Here is a 23,821-nt window from a genome sequence, read left to right on the forward strand (position 1 = left end):
TTCTGCTGCTGCTGTTATATCTGTTTACACTCTGTCTCTGTCACACCCCTGGTCCCTCTAGCGTGACATTCCTTTTCTCTATCAACCCAATTCTTTCTTATGCTTTCTTTTATGCTGCCTTCCACACTCCGGACCACTGGCAAAGTGCTGGATGCTCGAAGGGATTGTTACCGGCCTGAAGATACAACAATCCTCGTCTCTCGGCATCTCGGCGCGGTTGCCACTTTTCAGATTGCTATGCGCGAAGCTCGCTTTACCTGGTGCCGGTGTTGCCGGTTGATTTTTCATTTTTATAGTAATGTTTGTGGTTTTTAAAAATATATATTTTTGATAATGTTCGGTTCAAGGAAGCAGACATCACGCTTTGGCATGATTTTATAAAAATATAAAAACGAAAAATTGAATATTGTTTTAAGGAATGAAACTTCCAACCCGGCCCGCAAGCTCCGGGCGGAAGGCGTCTGTGTTCGTGAGCGGTTCTGCCGTGTTCGTGCTAAGCCACCGACGTCGTCGGGGTGGCAGATGTTTCCTAGGGCGCAGCGCTGTTTAGTTTCGAATATCACCACATCGGGTATTGACGTATATCGGTAGGGTTGCTGCCGGTCGGTTTCGGATTTGGCGGCCAGCAAAAGGTGGTTTTTCTTGTTGGTATACCTGTTCCCCCACCGCTTTCGCCTCTCACCGCGGCGCTGCCGTATGCATAGGGGCATAGGAGTAGCAAAGGATAACGCGGTGCGTGGGAGCGTGCGCGCGCGGATTTGTGTGGATTGGATTGCTGTGGATGTTCGCGCTCGCTGCCGTTGTGGATCACATCCGAGTGACAACAATGGAACAATAGCGGATATCTGGATTTAGAACCAATAGTGGTGGATCGAGTGTGGTGAAAAAAAGGAAACTTAAGGAGTTGAATTATTGATTGCACATTTAGCAAACGTTGTGCTGTGTGAGATCGAATGGAAATCCTGATGCTAAACAAAAGTGATTATCTATTGTGCCGATAGTGATCTGTTTCATTTTCAACCATTTTCGAAAACAACCTGTTGATGTTATGAAAACATGTTGAAATACTGAAGTGTTGTGAGCTAATGTGATTCGAGGAAAAAAGTTCGAAATGCTTTTATGAAATTTTACTCAGCTGAAACGATTGATTGTTTTTCTTCTCGTTGGTGATCAGAAAGTGACATAAATTTCACAAATACCAAGTGGGAAAAGAAACGCTGAACGGAGTCGAACTCGAACTTGGACGGGGCTGTAATTGGAGTTGCAGAGATTTGATACACATTGACATGCGTCGTTAGATTGGTGATCGGCGATTTAGATTTTTTTTCCATACCGTAACGAGTGCTAAGTGGAGTTAAAATAACGAAGCATTTTCGACACTGATCGACAGATTATCTGGTGATTTTGTGGGCAATCAATCCTGTGTTGATAGTTCGGAAAGTGGTGACACACCAAAATTGACAGATTCGATCCGATCAATTGGCAAAATGGCTGATTAAACAGACTGAATCGTCTGACTTTGTGAACGATTGTGAAGATAAACACAATATTCAGCTGTCGATTTGCTCATGCTTCCTGCCAACATGGATTTGATAAGAGATACACGTCAATTGGGGGTACCAAGGATTATCACAGGTTAGTGTCTCTTTTATTATCTATTTTTTACACTCTGAAGGACTGTCTTTGGATAAGAACAAACATCAGTTAGCGCCAAACATTAGCATTGAATCGAACATCTAATCCAATTTTCGAGTAACGAGACTCGTGACACACTTCCTGCCCATTCCGAATTGGCCATTGTTCCGAGGTGGCATGTTCCCTTAGTGCCATTAAAAACGTTAAATAACACAAGGCGCTGTTATTGTTCGCTGATTTTTAGACCAAAACTTCGTGGAAACACATTATACAACGGCCACCTTCACCGTGTACGGAACGGATTGCGCGCAAATGCGCGAATGGAACGCGTTGCCGTCGAACGTCGCGTAGTTACGACCAAAGGGAACCATTAAACAGCGGGCTGTCGACAACAAAAACCACTTCTGGTAAATGTGAACGACGATCGAGGTTTGCGTACCTGGGGATTGGTAGCGTATTTCGTGTTCAAACCAAACGTCGTCGAGATTCCTGCGCAATTGGCTTCGGAACACTTGGACACCAGCTATATTGTGTAGAAGTGTTAACCTGGTCGCGAAGCGAGCAAATTGTGCTTTACTACTAAGCACTCGGCTCTCTCTATAGTGGTGACTTAATGAAGCGTGTTTTTCGAATTAGTCATTCCATCGTTTGGGTCGAAACTAGGTTTCTGGTTTCTTTTGTACATTAAATTTGTTCGATGGCTGCTGATTGGATTGGAGCGGGTTCGGTACTTAACATTCACTCCAAGCGCCAGGTAACAGATGTAGCATGAACTTTGACAGCAAACCTGGTATTGTTTTTCAATTGACATAATTGGAGTTTTCGGTTCAGGAAGCAATGCAATTAACGCGCGGGTCAATCATTTTAATTATGATTTCCGCCCAATGCGGGCGCTATTCGCCGTTTGTTCGTTGCTTGTATAATGAGTTGTATGTATAGCAAAACACAGCCATCGAACACATTTCGTAAGCCATGAGCCACCGGCGAGAAAAGTGAAAAGCTTTCGAGCATACATCTCGATTATTCGCTAGGAAGGAGTAATGCGAGAAAAATGTGAATTTGATTATTGTATAATTGCAAGAAGTGTGGTATGCAGATATTGTTTTTTTTCCTGCAATGATGATGGTCCCATCTCATTTCCCCCGTAAAGGTTTGAGCCAAATGAATTAGTTTGAAAATAATTACTTTTATAGATTTAATTTTGAGGAATCCAATTGAACCAGTGAGGAAGATGAAAGAAAAAATAAGACATGGAATCTATATCGAAAAAAATCAATCAATCAATCAAAATATCAATCCGAATCGAGGATTGTATATAATGGTTATATTTATATTAATCGTAAATTTATGGGGTAATCGCTTTACATGACTTCCGAGAACTGACAATTTTGAATCACCACGTTACGATAATCTGACGTCAATTTGCCATGGGATAATAATTTTTCATATCGTCGTTTGAATGTAGAATTAGCGAAAACCCGTCTGTTACTCATGAGGTAATTGACTGAGCTCAAGATAAAGATCTCATGCATTGGTAAATAAGGTGGCACCACTAAAATGTGTTACTTCGTTCCCGAAGAAAATTTTGCTTCTCAGTGCAATGCTTCCTGGTTGGTTTTTATAAGTAGTTGGGTGAGATTTAAATGCCAGATAAAGGTTGAGCAGGGCAAAACCGGACACAAACATGTTGTTAGAGTAAAATTATGTGTTCACTTTTTTTTCCATTTTTCAATGTATTCAATGTTTTGAAGCTTTTGTTAAGTTCATTATTTTGGCCTTACCAGAGCCCATAACTTGGATTTTCTTTCCGAACAGGGTTCATCTTCTTTTACAAGGGAAACTTTTCTGGGTACCTACCATATATTTGTCTCATATTCCGAACAGTCTCAAATTCCGAACACTTCATTATTAAACGTAAATTTACTGAACTTTTATGTTATAAATAATAGAATAATGAAAACACAGACATTCTTTGAGGTATAGGCTTCATTTTGACAACGTTTACAGGTATCGATACAGCCTATAATTTATAATACAGGTCGGACTCGATTATCCGGAGTATTGATTTTTTTTTCCACTCCGGATAATCGAATTCTCCGGATAATGGAGTCAAAAAAAATTTTTTTTATTGGTTTTTTTTTGCATGTATTTTTTGTTTTTTGAATATAAAAGAGGAATTTGATTTTTGATTCATCCCCTTAAAGTCAAAAAACACCTTTCTCACATGAAAAAAATAAATTTATCCAGATTCTCTCAGGAGGTGATAGGCGATCATATTTGATGAAAAAAATCCTTCTACGATTATGTTCGAATTTCAACAATGACAGAGTTATAGAACTTTTTTTCTGTTTCGGACTCTGTTGCCTCATACTGGCTCTACATTAAAAAGTATGCTACGGAAGACAACTCTGTTGCCTTCATTTGAAAGATGAGAAAATTTAGTATAGGATATAGTAGTGGAACATCTAAATTAGTGTATTTTAATAACATTTTGGAAATGAAAATCTTAAAACGTTAATAATTTTTAATGTGTTATTATTACTTTTATCCTAAAAATTGTACTAACTGGATTGTTCCTATCAATTAAACCGCTCTACAATTTGTTCTTTGACACCCAAATTCTGTCTTTCTTAGTTTGGCTGCAATATCGATATAAAGAATTCCTAGTAAAAAATCAAGCAAAATCTCCAAAAATCACGATTTTTACCCCACTGTACATGTAATAGCCACTCAAATTTCACCTTAACGTTGAAAGGTTACATTTCTTCTTGAAATAAGTCATATTTGAAATATAGAAAAAAAACATTTTTTTCCAAACTGTATACAATCGAGTCCAAAATTGCATATAATAGAATCACATATAATCGAGTCGGACCTGTGTCAAATGAATAGGGTTGACTAGTAGAACACAGTTATTTATTAAAAATGCAAATCCAAAATGGCCGCCACCACAAAGTGGCGCGAAATATTTATATTTTTTTTTCAAAACCACATTAATATGGGTATCAAATGAAAGTGCTCGACTAGTTGAACATAGCAGATCTTGCAAAATTCAAATCCAATCCAGCTTGCCCTGTTTGTATGTATGTTTGCGTGTTTGTACGATTGTCCCACATTAATTGAAATTTGACCCCGTTCCGAAATTTTGAACATACCTCATAAAACTGCTTGAAAATTCAATTTGGCCGCCCCTTCAAAATTGCTGAATGGATTGACTTGGAGAATAGACTACATTATGAATAACACAAAAATTCGAAAAGATAACCGCCACTAAATAGTCGACTATGTTTTTTTGTTGCATTCCCCTCAATACAGGGAATCTTCGATATAGCGTACCCTCGTTATAACGTACACATTTTCAAAGTCCGAAGGAATAATTTTTTGAATAGTATTTTTCTGAAAGAACAATGAATTATCTGTATTTTGATACTAAAGCTTGGTTTGTCCTTTTAACCAATCCCGAAGTACAACTGTTTTGTGATTCCGGATTCTAAATGAATCAAATATTAATCAACAGTACGAAGAGAAACATCATGAGAAAGGTTGGCTTCATCTTCTAGCTGAATTTATGCATTAACCAAAAAAATCAACCAAACAGCAACACAATAAAGTAATATAAGCTACGTTTCTGAGTTCTTTATTATGTTTCGATATAACGTAAAATTCGATACAACGCACAATTTTGAATGTAAAATGTACGTTATATCGAAGTTAGCCTGTATTGTTATCAAATAAAATGATTTGACTAATAGAATACAGTAAATAATTAAAATATTCCGAAGAAAGTTAGGTAAGAAATAAAAATTTAAAAAAAGTTGAATGGTTTTATTGTAGATATACCATTGTAGTATGCTAATGGTACAGATAATTTACTAAAAACTAGAAAATAAAATAAATAAAACAGCTTTTGAGGTTATACGGATTAATGTACTAAAAGCTAGAAAATAATTAGACAAGTAACAGTTAGTAGTTATCACATCCGTTCCTTCATTTGTGTTGTTGATAATGTAGTGTATTCTCCAAGTCAAGCCATTCAGGCCAAATTGAATTTTTCAAGATCATGGAATACGCAGTTTTTTCAATGGCAATAGAATTAAAGGTATGTTCCAAATTTCAGATCAATCAGTGATCAGGAACGGGGTCAAATTTCAATTAATGTGGGGCAATCCTACGAACACTCAAGCATACATACAATCAGGGCAAGCTGAATGAAACCATTAAAAAGTAATCAGTTATTTGAATACTGTGGCCATCTTGGATTTGCATTTGTCATAAATAACTGTATTCTACTAGTCACGCCCTTTCATTTGATACCCATATTGATGGGGTTCTGAGAAATTATGTAATCCGCCATCTTGTGGTGGCGGCCATTTTGGATTTGCAGTTTTCATAAATAACTGTATCCGGATAATCGAGTCCGACCCGTATTAGACATTTGCAAAGAAAACTGAAAGTCAAAACCAATGATAAAATGTTTGCGTTAGCAAATTCTGTAAAAAACAAGCATTGTTAATTTTTCAGTTTTTGTGTTCTTTTTTCAACTATTTTGTTTGTTGTTTTAATGTTGAGTGCTCGAAATGATAAGAATCTACAATTAATAGGTGAAATAAAATGATGTTTTATGCAGAAATCTTCACAGCGCCCTTGGTCACGAAACCATGTAAAGTATGAGAAACAAATACAATCAACAAATACAAAAGCAAAATCCAATTTTTGCGGGCATAATTTTTTTTAAAAAAAGACTAGCCAATTGAGTTTAATTTGATATATCGATCATATGAATCGGTCCAGTAGTTTAAAGGATATGATTTTTTTTTAAAAATAATACATTTTTGCTGTTCGGAATTTGAGACAAAAGTGTTCGGAATATGAGTCAGTGACAAAAATGGTGTTCGAAATTTGGGACAACAATGATTAAACATATCTCTAGTTTTTCACCATGAATATGTATTTGTAAACCAATTTTATTGTAGTCAAATGAAAAAGAAGGCTCTATTGTGTCCAAAAATCAAATCAATTTCACGAAAGAGTACCATTTTGAGTAATGAGACACTGTTTAATGGCCATCAAAGCTCGAGTGTTTGGAATATGAGACAAAACGGTACTTTGTGTTGTTTTCTCTGTAGAACGCTTCATATTGCATAGTGACGCAATCGTATTTTGTCAGCAAATGCTTGTAGAATATCTTTGTGTGTGATTTACCGCCACATTTTGCTAACATACGTACACGCTGCAATATTTGTTAAATTACAGTAATTTTGACGTAGGACAACTTCTACGTCTACGGAGCATTTAGCGAAAATTGAAGTATCGATGATAGTTCGATACCGATGGGTGTCATTGATTATGGATTTGAAAGTAAAGAATACAAAATGATTGATATTGTGTAGTGCATATTTTACCATATCGAAGAAATCATATTGATGGAAGCAGCGTCTTAAAATTATTTATTCACGGATGCCGCAATCGATCGTTGTTTCCAATTGTTGGGGAGGCGGCATTAGTTTTGCTGTGCATTTCCGAGGAGGAATCCATTCCTTCTTTAAGCGTTTATAATTCTGCTCCGGATCAACGAAATGGTATGATAATCATTTCATACAAAAGTTAAAATGTCCAAGAGATATATGCTTGTTACTTATTGATTTCTAAGCCAACGTTAGTCCTACGTCAACCTTGCAGTTATATCACAGATATAATCCACCTCTAGTACCACGCTACAAAAAATTGTTTCCGGTAATTATTTAAAATTTAAAAAAAATATTATAAATCCTCCTTCTCGTCAAAGCAATAGAATTGTTTTTAATTTCTCAAAATTTCCTGTCGATTCACGGTGCAGTTATCGGTTCTTGAAATATTCATAATAAAATACATTCAACCAAAAATATCTCTGCAGTAAAAGGTCCTACTGTAACGATCTAGAAATCATATGTTTTGTTGTTGAGTGTTTACCGCAATGCTTCAGAATCCGGGATACTTTTTAATCCGGACACTTTATCATTACATTCAATATCATCACAAAACCAAAACATCATTGGCATGTTCAATAGATTCGACTGATAGGTCCTATAGAGACAATTTAGTGTAGTGTCAGACATAGTACCCAGCTGTTGACGAAAAAATGTCAAAAATGAAAACAAATAAAACAAAAAATGCGAGATGTCCGAAAAAATAATCACATTCAGAAGATGATTCTAGATCCGGACAGATCAAAAGATCACGATGAAATTTCTTTTTGCAAGAGTTTCATAAGAGTTACTTGTAACACCTAGAGAGAATGCAGCAAGGATTTCCGATGTTTGTGTCCGGAATTTGAAACAAAAGTGTCCGGATTTTGAATCACGACATAGTTAAAAAAAATTCCAATTTTGAGCAAATATACAGGTCGGATTCGATTATATACAGACTCGATTATATATTGACAATCGAATCGACAATACACAATTTTGGATTCGGCTTAATTTTTTTTTTCAAATTTCAAATATGACTTATTTCAAGCGAAAATGAAATATTTCAATGTCAAGGTGAAAGTTAATTAGCTTTTATGAATACAGTGGAGTAAAAATCGTGATATTGGTAGATTCTAGTTGAAAATTCACCAGCAATGGTTTAAAATGAGATTACCACGAATTTAAAAAAACCATAGATGTAGGGTGTTGGAAAACGATTTGTAGAGCGGTTAGAGAGATTCAATTTGGTTGGTAGGAACTTTAAAGTGTATTGTGATTTTTCTGGATAAAATTAAGAATAACACCATAAAAACCAACTTTTGAGTTTCTCACTTTTAGAATGTTACTTAAATCCACTAATTTGGAAGTTTCACAACAGTATCCTGTATAAAAATTTCTCATCTTTCAACGAGAAAAATAGACGTTGCAGAGAACCCTAGATTGAGTCGTATCAGATAATTTTCTTATGACATTTACTTCTTATTCCGAACAATGTTTCGTAAATCGTAATATAGCCGGTTGAAGCATTAACATCTATAATTAATTGTGGGTTATGAAATAGACTGAAGCAAAATAATTTGACGTTACAATGGTATATATTCACAATATATACCATTATATATTCAAAACAATATACACAATATATATTCAAAAAGTAATTAAAGTAATTAAAGCATTTTAAGAGCTAGTGCCTTTTGGCCTTTTTAGCATCATATTTGTCTTATATGAGCATTAGGGTGGCAGCGAAAATGGTCATGTCAAATTTCAGAAACCGATCATGTACATTTTGTTTATTGACCCAAAAAAATGACCTGTGCAAAATACCAGCTCTATTGAACATGATTTAAGGGTGCCTCAAAGCTCTCAATTTTTTTTCCCATATCTTCATTGTCTAAGGCTAAGTCCCAAAAGGTCGATTTTCAGCCAAACATTTTTTTTCGAGATGACACCAGATCTCGACGTTTTATGCATTTTTAAATCATTTGGCCTCGAAAACAAAATTTCGATTTTCCAAATTTCCTTGGAAGATTTTTGAGGATCAAAGAATCAAAACCTTGAGCGCTTTGAGGCACCCCTAAATCATGTCCGATTGAGCTGAAATTTTTGCTAGGTCATTTTTCTGGGCCAATAAACAAAATGTACATGGTCGGTTTTTGAAATTCGATGATGAAATTTTTCCCATACATCCATTGCCACCCTAATGAGCATACAGAACAAAATTTTCAATACTTTTAATTGCATGCGAATGTAGACTTGATTCAGAGAGATTGCTTAGTGCCTACTGACCCTGTGTAAACACATTGGCGCATGGAGTTATCTAGTTGAAAACGTATTTTTTAAGAAAACATCATTTTCTGAAGATCACTTTTGTTTGTTTAGTAGACTTACATAAGCAGTACCACATTCATTTCAATTATAATTGTTAATTAGTCATTAGGGCTGCGATTGAATTCATGCACTCTTAAGGGAACACTAATAATATTCTTGAATTTCATTCAGTCTTCATTCATGCTTACTAAAGAGTTCAGTTGGAAATACTTTGGAGTCTTTGGAGTTGGCAGCACCATCTGACACCCACCGTGTAAGGTTGTGGGTGTGAAGACATTGATCATTTAAGTAACTGTGCATACATGAAATCTCAAAAAAAGAATTTGACTACTTTTTGGAAAGGTCGAAGTCTTTTTCTTTTTTGTAACAACAATTACAAAAGAAAACTCAAAAAATATAACACCTAACAAATTTCGATTAAAAAATGAACTTTCCTACAGTACGTTTGAACTCTCCACAATTTCATTCAATAAATACACTGGAAAAAAAATATTGAAAACTCAAATTCATTTTTCTCAAAAAAGTAATTTAAAAAAAAACAGGTCTTGAGAAAAATGGATTTCAATTTTCAAAATTATTTATTTTCAATGTTTTTTTTTAATTTTGTACGATATTTTAATGAAAACTCAAATAATTTCTTACATTTCATTCTTGAACAAAAAAAATGTAGGTCAATATTTAAAAACTGACTCAAAAACTGTAAGACGTGCAAAATTTTGATCCAAAAATTAAAAACAGGAAATTTTTCATGTTTTCATTGAAACATATCGAACAATTAAAAAACAAATCATGGAAAAAAAATGAAAATTAAAATAGATTTATCTACACACAAATGTTACGAATAAAACATGATTTTTTTCAGGAGTTTCCATACAAACATGCCATATATTCCTAAAACTGTAAAAGATAGAAAGATGACGTCTTGGACAAAAGTTCATATTTTAGACATATACAGTATATAGCTATCTTGGCTTTAAAAAAAAACTAGGATTACATTACTACATTACATTCTTTAACTAAAATCTTTTTTATTTTTTTTATATAAATCGTTTATTTTTACAGGCTCTCTATGAAACTAAAATCTTGTAGAATTTTTTTAAGAAAAAATAACTTTGGCCCTTTTAAAAAAGTAATTTATTAGAAAATTCATCAAGCGACTTGAAGGTCTCAATTCTTTCAAATATATTTTTCGAAATTAGCATAAAATTAGAGTAAGTTCTGAATGATGGATAGGTTTTACTAAGATTGAGCTGAGTATGACTATTATTTGAAATATTCTGAAATTGAACTAAATTAAGAATAAAAATGCGTAGATGCTGTCTGAAAATCGGTACCTTGCTGGTGGCATCGGTTCTGAAGCAACGGGGTGTCGTAGAACAAATTCCAGTGAATATTTTGAAACTTCAGAACAAAGGCAATACAAAGGGGTTTTTCAAAATTCGAAAATTTTGCCAAAACGGCGGCCATTTTTGTTAAAAATTAGATATTTTTCATGAAAAATCTCTGAATAGTGATTTTTAAAAAATCGAAAAAATGAGATATTAACAAAACGGCTATGTAACGCTTTAGATAATTCATTTTCACATGCTGATAAAAAATTTCAGCCAAATCGGTCGAGTAGATCCTGAGATATCGATACCACCAGTTGAAAAAACATGGTTTAGAGAAAAACGTGTTTTAAAATTTGTACAGCAATACTATGTTCCTTGAGGTGACTTCATAATTTTGGCTGTAACTTTCCAACGAAATCAAATATCGTAAATAACTTTTAGGACAAAATTTGTGAGGGCATAAGCTTCCCAAAAATGCAAAAAACGAAAATTCATTTTTTTCGATTTTCCAGACCGGGGTCACTACTTAAGGCAATTTCTGAATCTTTATATATATAAAAATCTCGTGTCACGGTGTTTGTTACCGAACTCCTCCGAAACGGCTCGACCGATTTTGATGAAATTATACTCAAAATACTTGTTAGGTATGAGAATAGGTTGTAAACTATATATGATACCGGTAGGATACCGATAACCATACATTTTATACCGAATAGGGTGGCTCTATGCAGAAAAAAAGATCTGGATATTTTTTTTCAAAAATTTGACTTCATACCATACATATAACCTTAAATTTTGACCCCAATTCCCTATTTTTAATTGCGATTTTATTATTTTTGTGTCAAAAATATTCTAATTATTTAACCGTTGTTCGTTTTTTCAACAGAACGAATTCATTTAAGTTGTTCAATGACTGATGGCGTAACGCCCGCTTCATTGAACATCCATCTACAAATACACAAGTAACATCAATTCATCTAAAGCAGGGAGCATCTCCGACGAGCTGGAAGCCTTTTTGAGTGAGCACAATGAGTTATCGAAATTCTTCAAATCACATTTGCTCGGATTACAAAACGACAATCACGCTATTGCCATCAACCCTGATAAAACATCAGCTGGAGAGCACGTGTGTAGATCCAAAGCACAAGCGCTGCTGGAATCATGATAGCACGGTGACACGAGAAATTTAATGCGAAGAAAACACAATAATCTGGAATTCATCGTTGACACACACCGTTCATACGACACTCGCTATGTTCTTCTTCAATGGCACTAACGTTCCCAAGGTTTACCTTCTCAACGTAATACTACTTGCGTCATTTTTAATAGTAAATAGTTGAGATTTCGATGACGAACAATACGCCTTGAATGTATTCTGGAGTGGCAAGCTCAAGAATACGCGTGACTACAGTGCAAGTCAGAAGGGTTTCTTTAACGAAAAATCTCTTGCATAAACATTAGACCAACGAGACCCCGTCACAGATACTTAATTCATTATGAACATCATTTCTCATTTTGATTTAATATTTATGAACATGCGACGAAACAAACAGAGGGCGCGCTCGAAGGATTTTTATGTTTATCATATGGTGATTTAACATGGTCAAGAAACGCCAATTCAAGATATCGTAAGCTGTGCCAACAATTTATGGTCGACATATACGCGAAGGTAAGAAATTGAACGACTGCAATTCTTACTACACAATCAACAAAAGCGGTGCGAGGAATAATACATTCACTTGCGAGACACTATCATGAGCAACGCCGACACAGCTTTAGTTATAGGAATGGTGGAATAAACACGCAAAATTTAGCATTCAAACACATTCAAAACAAATTTAGCATCCAAACGAAATCGAATAATAATTTTCATTAAAATTTCAACAATTTAGAATTATTTCCTGAATTATGCCGATCAGATAGAGAGTAAATTGAACCACAAATACGGATGACTTATTTTGACCATTGTTACGCGACAAGGCGAACGAATTTAAGAGAGTAAAAGTCGATTTCGATCGAATTGTAAAATTCGATCACTCATATGCATATATGAATATTGAGTTCTACAAATTGTATTCATGATTCATGATCGTATCCATGAATAAAGGAAGCAATTTGGCTGTGTTTCAAACTTAGATTACCGATGTGAATACTCCTCGATTGAATGACAACGATAAAATAACGCGATTCCAAACAGGCCGATTAATCAGCTCCATTGAAGTTAGCTGGCGTATCGCTGTTTTCCAATTTATGTACTGTTGCTGTTATAAACCAAGCCATGTTGAAAATCACATGCACGTATTTTCTAACAAGGTGACAGCGATAAATATTGATTTTCTATATTTCATTTTTCCTACTTTACGACAAACTTATATTACTTTTTTCAGTTGACGTTTAACTTTTAAGAGATCAAACATGTTAGTTAAGTTAATGAAATACACCAAGAAACATCATACAACCTTTCGTTCAAATCATTTAATTCGTTTTTTTATCGGTCACATTCGATTTATTTTAAAGATCGTTAAAATATTCAAACACACTTATAATAATTTTAATTTTATAATTTTATTGGCAGAACAATGTTTGCCTGGTCAGCTAGTACAACTATAAAAAGTGTTCGATGACTGGGTAGTTGGGAAAAGTGTATTGCTTCAGAAAGGACTTATTTTAAAGGCGATACTATAAATTTAGATGATAAATAAAGTATTTTCTTGAAAAACACAAATTCCCGGTATATATTTGACAGAATGTACTCACACTCCAAGTATTCTGCAATCCTGTAGTTTTATACAAGTTTTGTTTTCTCGTTCATTAAGTTGCTACAGAATGTGTGAAAACATTCCAAATCACTGCACTTTCAGTAATCTTTATGGCATAATAAAACAAAAATCGAAACCTCACCAGCCTGGAGCTGGTGGAATACATAACACCGATACCGTATCTAATGCATTTTCAACATCTCACTCTCGTAACAGTCTGGCGAATCAGTGCAAAACCTAAATCTCTGCTGGCGAAAAAAAAGTGGATCCCCACAACCTTGCAGTATTGCAAAATAAAAGTTGAGCTTATCAAAGCAACGTGTGTGTGTGTGTGTTTGTGTGCGGAGATAAATACCTTATAAATATTGAACACCCCACACGCATATATTGATAATAAAAATATGTTTTGTCTTCGTCAGTGTTTCCAAACCGTACGAGTTTTTGTTCGTTCTCGTTCGCCTCAACGCTCCCATAACCACTTTCCAGCAACTGGCTGGCAATGTTTTCACAGCCACAACACCGGTTGCATATATATGCATGCAAGAAGGAAATGTTCAATAACTAATGGAAATATGTAACAATGATTGGGGCAACGCGCGATTCGGCGTGAGTTTGGGACGCGGAACAACAAGGGTCATTAAAACAGCGCAGAGAGCGCTGCTGGCCGATTGATTATTGTTTCGGACAACAACATATTCGCCGAAAAGGTCATCCAATAACCATGTTTTTTCTGCGTGTTTTCGATTTTGCTAATTTGTTCTCCCGGTGTCGATCGGTCGCGCCGAAACGGGGGTCTGATAATTGAAATAATTTTATTGCCCGATTAACTAATGGCCGGGTGCTATTTTCCGAAAATTGGTCCCAAGTCAGCTGCCACCAGCCCACTTCGGAAGATTTACGATGTGTGGAAATATCGATGCAGATTTATTTTACATGCGGGAATATGCCACACGTCGTTTCGATAGGGGAGGATACGTATGGAACACGTATCAGGTCTCAAGGATAGTTTATCTGCTACCGAACAGTCGGAATGTCGCGCCGAAAAGCGGAATAGTGGAAGCATTCATACCGAATAAAGAAGGATTTGTAAGTCGTCGTCGTCGTCGTCATCGTCGTGGGGTGCCGACAGTCAGTCAATATTTTCGCGCGTCGATTTCTGAAAGCAAACAGCGTTTCAGCTGCTGCTTTCCGATGTTATTTCATTCGCGACGCATAGGTTTACAGCATCGAATTCAGAACGGGAGGAACTGAACAAAGCCAGGGGTACGCATTCAGAGTTTTGATTCCCAAATTGACGACCAGCTGAGTAAATTTCCATTCCCTGGTGCTAGGGGGTTCATTAGGAACACCGGGACGTCAATCCGGTTCTTGCTCGTTGAAAATTCATGGCAACGAATCGTTCAGATGCATGAAATAGTTTAAGCTGCCATTTTATTGCAATAACAGACACCTGATGGAAGGGAGTAAAGCGTTATAACTCGCTGGCGCGGGCACATTCCTATTGATCTATTCATATGGATTCAAATTTATGATCGCTTTGTTTCGGAACATCGGGACATAAGAGTGCCGCCAAAAAAAAATATCCATTAGTGTTTTCCACTTTCCACCGCATAAAATTGTTTACAAACATTGGCGCAAATGTGTTTACACAACAGAAGCGTCATGTTCCTTCCGTTCTACCGTTGGCTGGTAACGGCACGAAGCTGTGCTTCCCAAAAGAAATAAATTACATCGATTGTTTGAAGACTTCGAATCCTAATTCCGGTGTTTCGAAAAGCCACAAGGTGCCCATTGGAAATTATCTATTTTTATTCATCGATACGAGAGCTTGCTTCGTAACCCAATCAGCAAGACGATTGGATTTCTTCTTTGTTCTGAAATCAATCTTATTTCAAAAGCAAATGAATATAATGAATCAACTATCATGTGAGTCACTAATCACGATGAAAAAGCATCGAATTACACAAAATATGATACAGCATCCCTTTTGAAAATTTCACGACAGTTCTCTAATGAGAACTCATAATAAGAGTTGATGGTCACCATGCTATCCTGAAATTATTAAATTAGCAGCTGTGCGGATTCAAATTGTTCGGTTGATGCTTTGGGTGTTAATAGCAGGGTTGTATGTACTGGTTCGATTCGACATACAGGAGAACTTCGATATAACGTACACATTTTCAAAGTCTGAAGTAATAATGTTTTGATTTTTTTTTTCTGAATGAACAATAAATTATATGTATTTTGATTCTGAAGTTTGTTTCGTACCTTTAACCAATTCCGAAATACGACTGTTTTGGAATTCTGGATTCTAAATGAATCAATCTTTAATCAACAGTGCATAAGGAAATATCATGAGATGGGTTGGCTTCGTCTTCTGGTTGAATTTATTCATTAACCTTACTCAAACAGCAACACAATAAAGTAATATAAGCTACGTTTATGAGTGTGCTCGATATAACGTACAATTCGATACAACGTACAATTTTGAAGGTAAAATGTACGTTATGTCGAAATTACCCTGTGTATGTAATTAGTTTTTCATTTGACATTAAACTTCAAAAGTATGTTGGTGTCATTCTGCAAAAAAGAAAACGAAATATATAATTTGGTTGTTCAGCGTATTAAAAATGTCGAGCTTCGTTCCGAATGAAAAAACAAATGTCGCAATCGATATGTTTGTTTTTTTTTCATTAGAAGAAAAAAGCGGTCGTAGCAAGTTGTTTACTTGTGGAAACTTAAGGTGAACATGTGAACCATGTGAGAGATGGTTTCGTTAATTTGAAAGTGGTGATTTCGATCTGAAGTTTAATAATCATCTTGGCGCAGCGAAACGGTTTGAAGACAAGTAATCGCAGGAGTTGTTGGATGCAGATCCAATTGGAACACGACAACAATTGGCAGAAACACTGAATGCGACCAAATGTTCGCGACATATTCGATTGATTATGTGACTAGGAGTTCCAAAGAAGATCCTCATTGTGTAACAATCATGAAAACGTGTTCTGGAAGCTGAATTTGAAATTTGGAATCTGAATCTGTTATATTAATCTGGAATCTAAATCAGAGCCCGGAATCGGAATTTGGAGTTTGGAATCTGAATCTGGGATTATAATATCGGAATCTAAATCTGAGCCTTAATTTGAATTCTGTATTCTGGGTACGGAATTCTATTTTTTTTCTGGATTCTGGATTTCTGATTGTTGATTCTTTGTTTTGGATTCTGGATTCTGAATTCAGGGCTCTGAATTCTTAATTTTGGATTCTGGTTTCTGAATTTTGGATTCTGGATTCTGATTTCTGGATTTTGGATTCTGAATGGATACTGGATTCTGGATTCAGGATTCTGAATTCTGAATTTTGGATTCAGGATTCTGAACGCTGAATTTTGGGTTCAGGATTCCTAATTATTGACTCTGAATTCTGAATTCTGGAATCCGGAAACAGAGAACTATCTGAAATCTAGAACCAGGATTTTGTATTCTGAATTCTGGAATGTGGGTTCTGGAACCTAGAATCCGGAATCTGGAATATGGAATTTAAATCTGGAATCCAGATAAAATCTGGAATCTGAATCTGAATCTGGAATTATGAATTCAAGAATCTGGAATCTGGAATTTGAATTTGGATTCAAATTCTGGAACCTGGAATTTGAATACTGGAATCTAGTTCAAATCTGAAATCTAAATGCAATCTGGAATCTGAATTTGGAATCTGTATTTTGAATTCTGAATTTTCAATTCTACAATCAGGAATCCTGGATCTGAATTTGATTTTGGATTCTTGATTCTGAGTTCTGGAATCTGTAATCTGGAAATTGGAAATTGAAATCTGGAATCTAGAATCTGGAATCTGAAATCTGGAATCTGGAATCTGGAATCTGAAATACAGAATTCAGATTTAGCAAAATTCAGATTTCAAAACTGTGAATTCTGAAATCTGAAATCTGAATTCTAAATTCAGACATCTCTTTATTCTGTTAAATCTGCAATTTGTGAAATCTGAATTCTAAATTCCAAATCTCTAAAATCTGTAAACCCTGAAAGCACTGTGGAATCGGGAATCTGTAAAACTTTCACTAAACTAAAATAAACTTTGATTTTAAAATCTGAAATCTGTGAAATCTGAAACTTGTGAAATATGAAATCTGTAAAATATTAAATCTGTGAATTCTGAAATCTGTAAAATCTGAAATCTGTGAAATCTGAGATCTGTAAAATCTAAAATCTGTTTTTTTTTTAATTTTTAATTTTTGAGATTTTTAGCCTCCTGGGCTGGTTCGTCTCAGTCAAATATGAAATCTGTAAAATCTTTATTTTGTGAAATCTTCAATCTGTGAAGTTTGAAATTTGTGAAATCTGAAATTTGTATAATCTGAAATTTGAAATCTGTGTTTTTGTGAAGTTTGTAATTTGTAAAATCTTAAATCTGTAAAATCTGAAATCTGTGAAATCTGAAATTTGTGAAATCTTTAATCAGTGAAATCTGAAATCTGTAAAATCTCAAACTTGTAAAATTTTAAAGCTGCAAAATCTGAAAACTGAGTTTTGTGAAATCTGTAAGATCTGTGATATTTGAAACCTGTAAAATGCGAAATTTGTAAAATCTCAAATCTGTGAAATATGGATTTTGTGAAATCCGAAATCTCAGATCCGTGAAATCTGAAATCTGTGAAATTTGAAATCGGTGCAATCTCAAATGTGTAAAATCTGAAATCTGTGAAATTTAAAACCTGATTTTTGCTATTTCTTTATTTTTGAGACTTTCAGCCTCCTGGGCTGGATCGTCTCAGTAAAATCTGAAATCTGTGAAATCTTTTTTTTTTGTGGAATCTGAAATTTGTGAAATCTTTAATCTGTGAAGTTTGAAATTTGTAAAATCTGAAATCTGTATAGTCAGAAATATGAATCCGTTGTGAATGTGTCCATTTTTGAAACAGATTGTGTGGTGCTCTCAAAGTCAGTCAACATCCACCTATCCGGTGTGCCTGTATAGTCAGAAATATGAAATATATGAATTTTGTGAAATTTGTAATTTGTGAAATCTGAAATCTGTGAAATTCTAAATCGGAAACACCTGAGAGATCTGAAATCTGTAAAATCTGAAATTTGTGAAATCTTTAATCTGTGGAATCTGAAATCTGTAAAATCTCAAATTTGCAAAATCTGAGATATGTAATATCTGAAAACTGAAATTTTTGAAATCTGTTAGATCTGTGATATTTGAAGCCTGTAAAATGTGAAATTTGTAAAATCTCAAATCTGTGAAATAAGGATTTTGTGAAATCCGAAATCTGCGAAATCTGAACTCTGTGGTATCTGAGATCCGTGAAATCTGAAATCTGTGGGATTTGAAATCTGTGAATTATGAATTCTGTGAAATCTATGATGTGTAAATCTGATATCTGTGAAATCTTTAATTTGTGAAATCTGAAATCTGTGAAATCTTTAATCTGAGAAATCTGAAATCTGTAGAATGTGAATTTGTAAAATTTGAAATCTGAAATCTGTGAATTTTGTGAAATTTGTAATTTGTGAAATCTGCAATCTTTGAAATCTGTAATATCTGAAATCTGTAAAATCTGAAGTCTGATAGAATCTGAAATCTGAAATATGAGAAATATGAATACTTAAACTCTCAAGTTTTGAATTATTTTACGAACGAATTTTCAGCTTGGTGTGTATAGATGTGGTGGGCAAAAATATCGGGAAGGAATAAAAAATCTATTTCTTTCTGTTTTTTTTTTCAAAAATTTCGTGGACTAACATTAATTTTTGGCCAACTAATTCAATAGCAAATCCAATCAGCCTTATCAACCAGCTTTCATTTCATTTACATTTACATTTCAAAAATACTTTTCAGTCAACGGTTTTTGTTAATATTTTATCTTCATTATTACCTTATCTTTACCGATCTGACACAAGCAGTTCCTTCTTTATATCATATTCTGACTTCTATTCTATTTCAATAGCCTAATCAAAGTATCAAATTACCGTAATAGTTTCGTAGTCGTTTTCTCTGCACTTGACTGTAATAACGATCATTAGAATCGCAACATAATATAGTTGTTCTTCGAGGAACAAAATAAACAATATGTTAGACGCAGGAAAGAGCCATTTTTTAAAATTTCTATATAAAATTCTGACAGATTGAGGTCGCGTAAGGTTGTAGCGAAAAGAAAAAAAAATACCTCCATTTCGAGTGCAATCCTCGTCTCCTTCATCCCATCCCACTCGCGCACATCCGTTGTGAATGTGTCCATTTTTGAAAGAGATTGTGTGGTGCTCTCAAAGTCAGTCAACATCCACCTATCCGGTGTGCCTGGGTATCGACTTCAAATGAATTTCTCTGCTGAACTGCGAAGAGGCAAAGACAGTGAGGGCAAAAGTAAACAAATTTGACACCGAATTGCTCTGTGTGCGCTTCCTCCAGCTTCCTTCCGATGCTTTAATGTGAGTTTCAACATTTTCGGTCGGCTAGATGCAACATGTGTTTGGGTGTTTCACAGATTTGACTCTCCCTCGCCGCCTGTAGCACGAATCAGCATCAGATTTGTTTACAAAAAAGAACGAAACTACACTCTACCTTTACACCTAAGTGTAACGATTGGTGATTTTTCTTTCTTCGTCGACACACACTCGGAAAAGGAATGTCAATTTGAAAGTACATTGGCATCATGGTCTCTCTCTCTCTCGCTCTTCGAAGGTGTAAACATTGGATTGTGTTGTTTTTGGAATTTTATCACGTTCTTCGATTTTTCTTGTCTTGGGCAGCTGACTCTGACGACAACGATTTCATGTCATTAAGGATTGGCGGATCGCATCGGCTGGCATTCTATTTGTGGTCACGGCCGTGAGCCGCGTGATGTATGGATTAAATCGCGTTAATGCTTCACTGATGCTGAGATCCATGATCCACGCTCATGGTTCGAATACATACATTTAGCTGTAAACAATCGAATAACTTTAAGTGTGCTCAATCTGTACCCAGATCGCAAAGTTTAAGAGGCCCAATCGAAAACGATTTTCTTACCAGTCTTCTTAAAAAGGAATCTCGGAAGAAAATTCCGGAAAACGTTGATTGCTCTCTACAGTGTTATTTTGTTAATTACCTCATGCTGTCTCTCCCTGCTAATGTTGATTGTTTTTCCGATTCCCAACTTCATCATCGCCAAAGCGCAGCTGTGTGTAGAACTCAAGAAGTCAGATTTTTTTTCTCTCGAACTCGTTTTGAATCTTTGATGAGTGTAACATCCGCTGTTTTTGTGTCGAGAATGAAAGGTTTGCGATTGGGATTAAGGGAAGAACAAAAGAAATCGAAATGATGATTTGGGGCCAGATTTTTTTGTGTGTGTGCTCTCTTTCCATTTTCGCACATCCCATCCGGTGTGAAATTCTTTTTCTGACGGACGGGAAAGGTGAAAACAGAGTCAAGCGCTACTATCCCCCCCAACCGGTACGATTCAAGTTGTGATCCGAGTCCGCTGATGGGTTGATCAACTGTTCGAAATAAAAACAGTTGTTAAGCGAATCCATTAAAAACTGAAAATCGTTGTGGGAGTCTCGACAGACAAATGCACACCATTGCAAAAAAAAACAAGCGTTTCGGGTCGAAAAGGGGTATCCTCTATGATGCACAACTGCTGAAACCTAGCGATGGGATAGCGATCGACGGAGATGGACATCGGGAAGAACTTCCTTTTGTCGTCTCAGGTTATTCGTTGGTCAAATCGGTTCGAACCTGGTGCTGGTACACAAATGCGGTTTACAGAGCTGGGGGGTTTGGCCTACCCATCGATGGGAATCATAACGCGCTGCGGAGTCGTACGGGCACATGTTTGGATAAGCGTGCTGTAAAGCTGGGGATCAGCTTTCAGTTCGAAGTTGCGATGGCTCAAATTCATCATTATACCGAAAGTGGTGCTGGAAAAATTTCGAGTACGAAAAACAACGAACACGGGAGTGCCGCTGCTTTTCCACGGCTCGAGCGCATCCGGTTCGCTTTCCAACGGGGGCATCGTTGACGTGCGACGGATGTCTGATGCACAAGGATGCCTATTGGCTAGCCGTTTGATTTGCTTTGGTCCACCAAGGTACACATCCGCTGGCAGTATGGGCACGATGCTTGCGTGAATTGAGAGCACGAGAGGGTTTGGTATTCATCATCGGCAGGACATATGCATAAACACAGTGCTGATCCCAAAAGGAACGCGATAGCCAGCCTGTCCGGTGCAGATAGGATAAAAAGATAGGAAATATGTTTTTTTGCTCCCAAAACTGTTTGCTTTTCGATCCGAAGCTTTATCGAATCATCCTGAAACGATGTCTATTCTGATGGTGTTGTGTGTGAGTTTTTTTTTGTTTGTGGGAGATATTGCTGATGGGTTCGAGCTGCTGATTTCTTGTTTTCCGAACTTCACGTTGGGCCTTTTGTGAACCGGTGGCCTAGCGCGACGTACCAAGTTTGGTATTTGGTCGAAAACCGACCCAACAACCAGCCGGGGTTGTGATGCGTTTGAAACTATTAACTTTCGGTGTGTGTACTCTCTTCGCACCTCTCGATGGATCACTTGATCGGGTTCTATTTTTTGGAATATGTGTGCATAGAGCTGCGTTCAAATTGATAGAATGAGTAGAGAGGATTTCTGCTCACATATTTGTTTACAATAATGCGAACGGGACATATGCGATATTAAATTTAAATCTGTGCATTGGTGAATTGCATTTCTGTCCCACGACCTAAATTTCAGTTGCGGCTCTGACAAAATTTTTGTACCTTTGTGTGTATGAATTCATACAACAAGTGTAACAAATATTAATTAACTGAATCACACGCGTTTCATAAATATAAATTTTCTCAAAATAACACCTAAAAATAACAGAAAATGTCATGACTCTCAAATACTACTATAGCATTTGTATAATATACTAGCTGACCCGGCAAACTTCGTCCCGTCTAAAATTTGTTTTTTGTTATCAATTACTTCAAACATTCATGTTTTCTTTGAGCAATTTCATGAATCCAATCGCAGAACTGTTCATTGATTGATATTCTAATCGACCCCGTTGAATTTTGTATGGTAGCCCCCCCTTAGAGAGGGGGAAGGAGTGTCTATCCAATATAGAAACATTTATTGCACCCTAAAACCTCCACATGCCAAATTTGGGTTCGTTTGCTTGATTAATTCTCGAGTTATGAAGAAATTTGTGTTTCATTTGTATGGCAGCTCCCCCTTAGAGAGGGGAAAGGAGTGGGGATCCAATATAATAACATTTATTGCATCCTAAAACCTCTACATGCAAAATTTGATTCCATTTGCTTGATTAATTCTCGAGTAATGCATAAATCTGAGTTTCATTTGTATGGCAGCCCCCCCTCAGAGAGAGGGGAGCAGTGTCTATTCACAATGGAAACGTTTCGTGTCCCCTAAAACATTCGCACGACAAATTTGGCTCCATTTGCTTGATTACTATTGGTATTATGCAGAAATTTGTTTTTCATTTGTATGGCAACTCCCCCTTAGAGAAGGGGGGTGGAGTGTCTAACCACCGTAAACACATTTATTTTAACCTCAACATGCCAAATTTTGTTTCATTTGCTTGATAAATTCTCGAGTAAGGCAAAAATTTGTGTTTAATTTGTATGACAGCCCCCCCCCCTTAGAGAGAGGGGGGGGGGCTGTCAAACTATCACAAAAACCTTCCCCGGCCCCAAAAACCCCTACATACCAATTTTCATGTTGATCGGCTCAGTAGTTTCCGAGTCCATAAGAATCAGACAGACAGACTGAAATCCATTTTTATATATATATAGATATATTAGGGAGGCAATGGATGCATGTAAAAAAATTTCATCATCGAATTTCAGACACCGTCCATGTACATTTTGTTTATTGGCCAAAAAATGACCTGTGCAAAATATCAGCTTAATCGGTCTCAAAGCGCTCAAAGTTTTTGATTTTTTGATCCTCGAAAATCTTCCAAGGGGGGAGTAAAGGAAATTTGGAAAATCGAAGTTTTATTTTCGATGCCAAATGACTTAAAAATGCATTAAAGATCTGGTGTCATCTCGAAAAAAAAAATTTGGCAGAAAATCGACCTTTTGGGACTTAGCTTGAGAGGCAATGAAGGTATGGAAAAAAAAAATAATCATAGAATTTAAAGAACCGACCAAGTACATTTTGACCTGTGCAAAATTTCAGCTCAATCGAACATGATTTAGGGGTGCCTCAAAGTACACATAGTTTTGATTTAGTATTTTTTCAAACTAATACTTTTGTTCTCGTTATTATTGATTGTATTCGTTTCTTTATTGTTTTCAT

General features: G+C 35.8%; 1 protein-coding gene across 2 annotated transcripts in view; it reads left to right on the plus strand.

The window, feature by feature from the left end:
* Positions 1-529: 529 nt before the first annotated feature.
* The window catches only part of LOC129775557 (hemicentin-1-like), a 211,410-nt gene continuing 188,118 nt past the window's right edge, over positions 530-23,821 (plus strand). For both annotated transcript variants that reach the window (XM_055780411.1, XM_055780414.1), the window contains exon 1: positions 530-1,635. In XM_055780411.1, coding sequence (XP_055636386.1) covers positions 1,569-1,635 — 67 coding nt within the window. In that variant the 5' untranslated portion in view covers positions 530-1,568. The remainder of the gene's footprint in view (positions 1,636-23,821) is intronic.

This window comes from Toxorhynchites rutilus, chromosome 3 (assembly GCF_029784135.1).
Source record: "Toxorhynchites rutilus septentrionalis strain SRP chromosome 3, ASM2978413v1, whole genome shotgun sequence".
Classification (NCBI taxonomy): domain Eukaryota; kingdom Metazoa; phylum Arthropoda; class Insecta; order Diptera; family Culicidae; genus Toxorhynchites; species Toxorhynchites rutilus.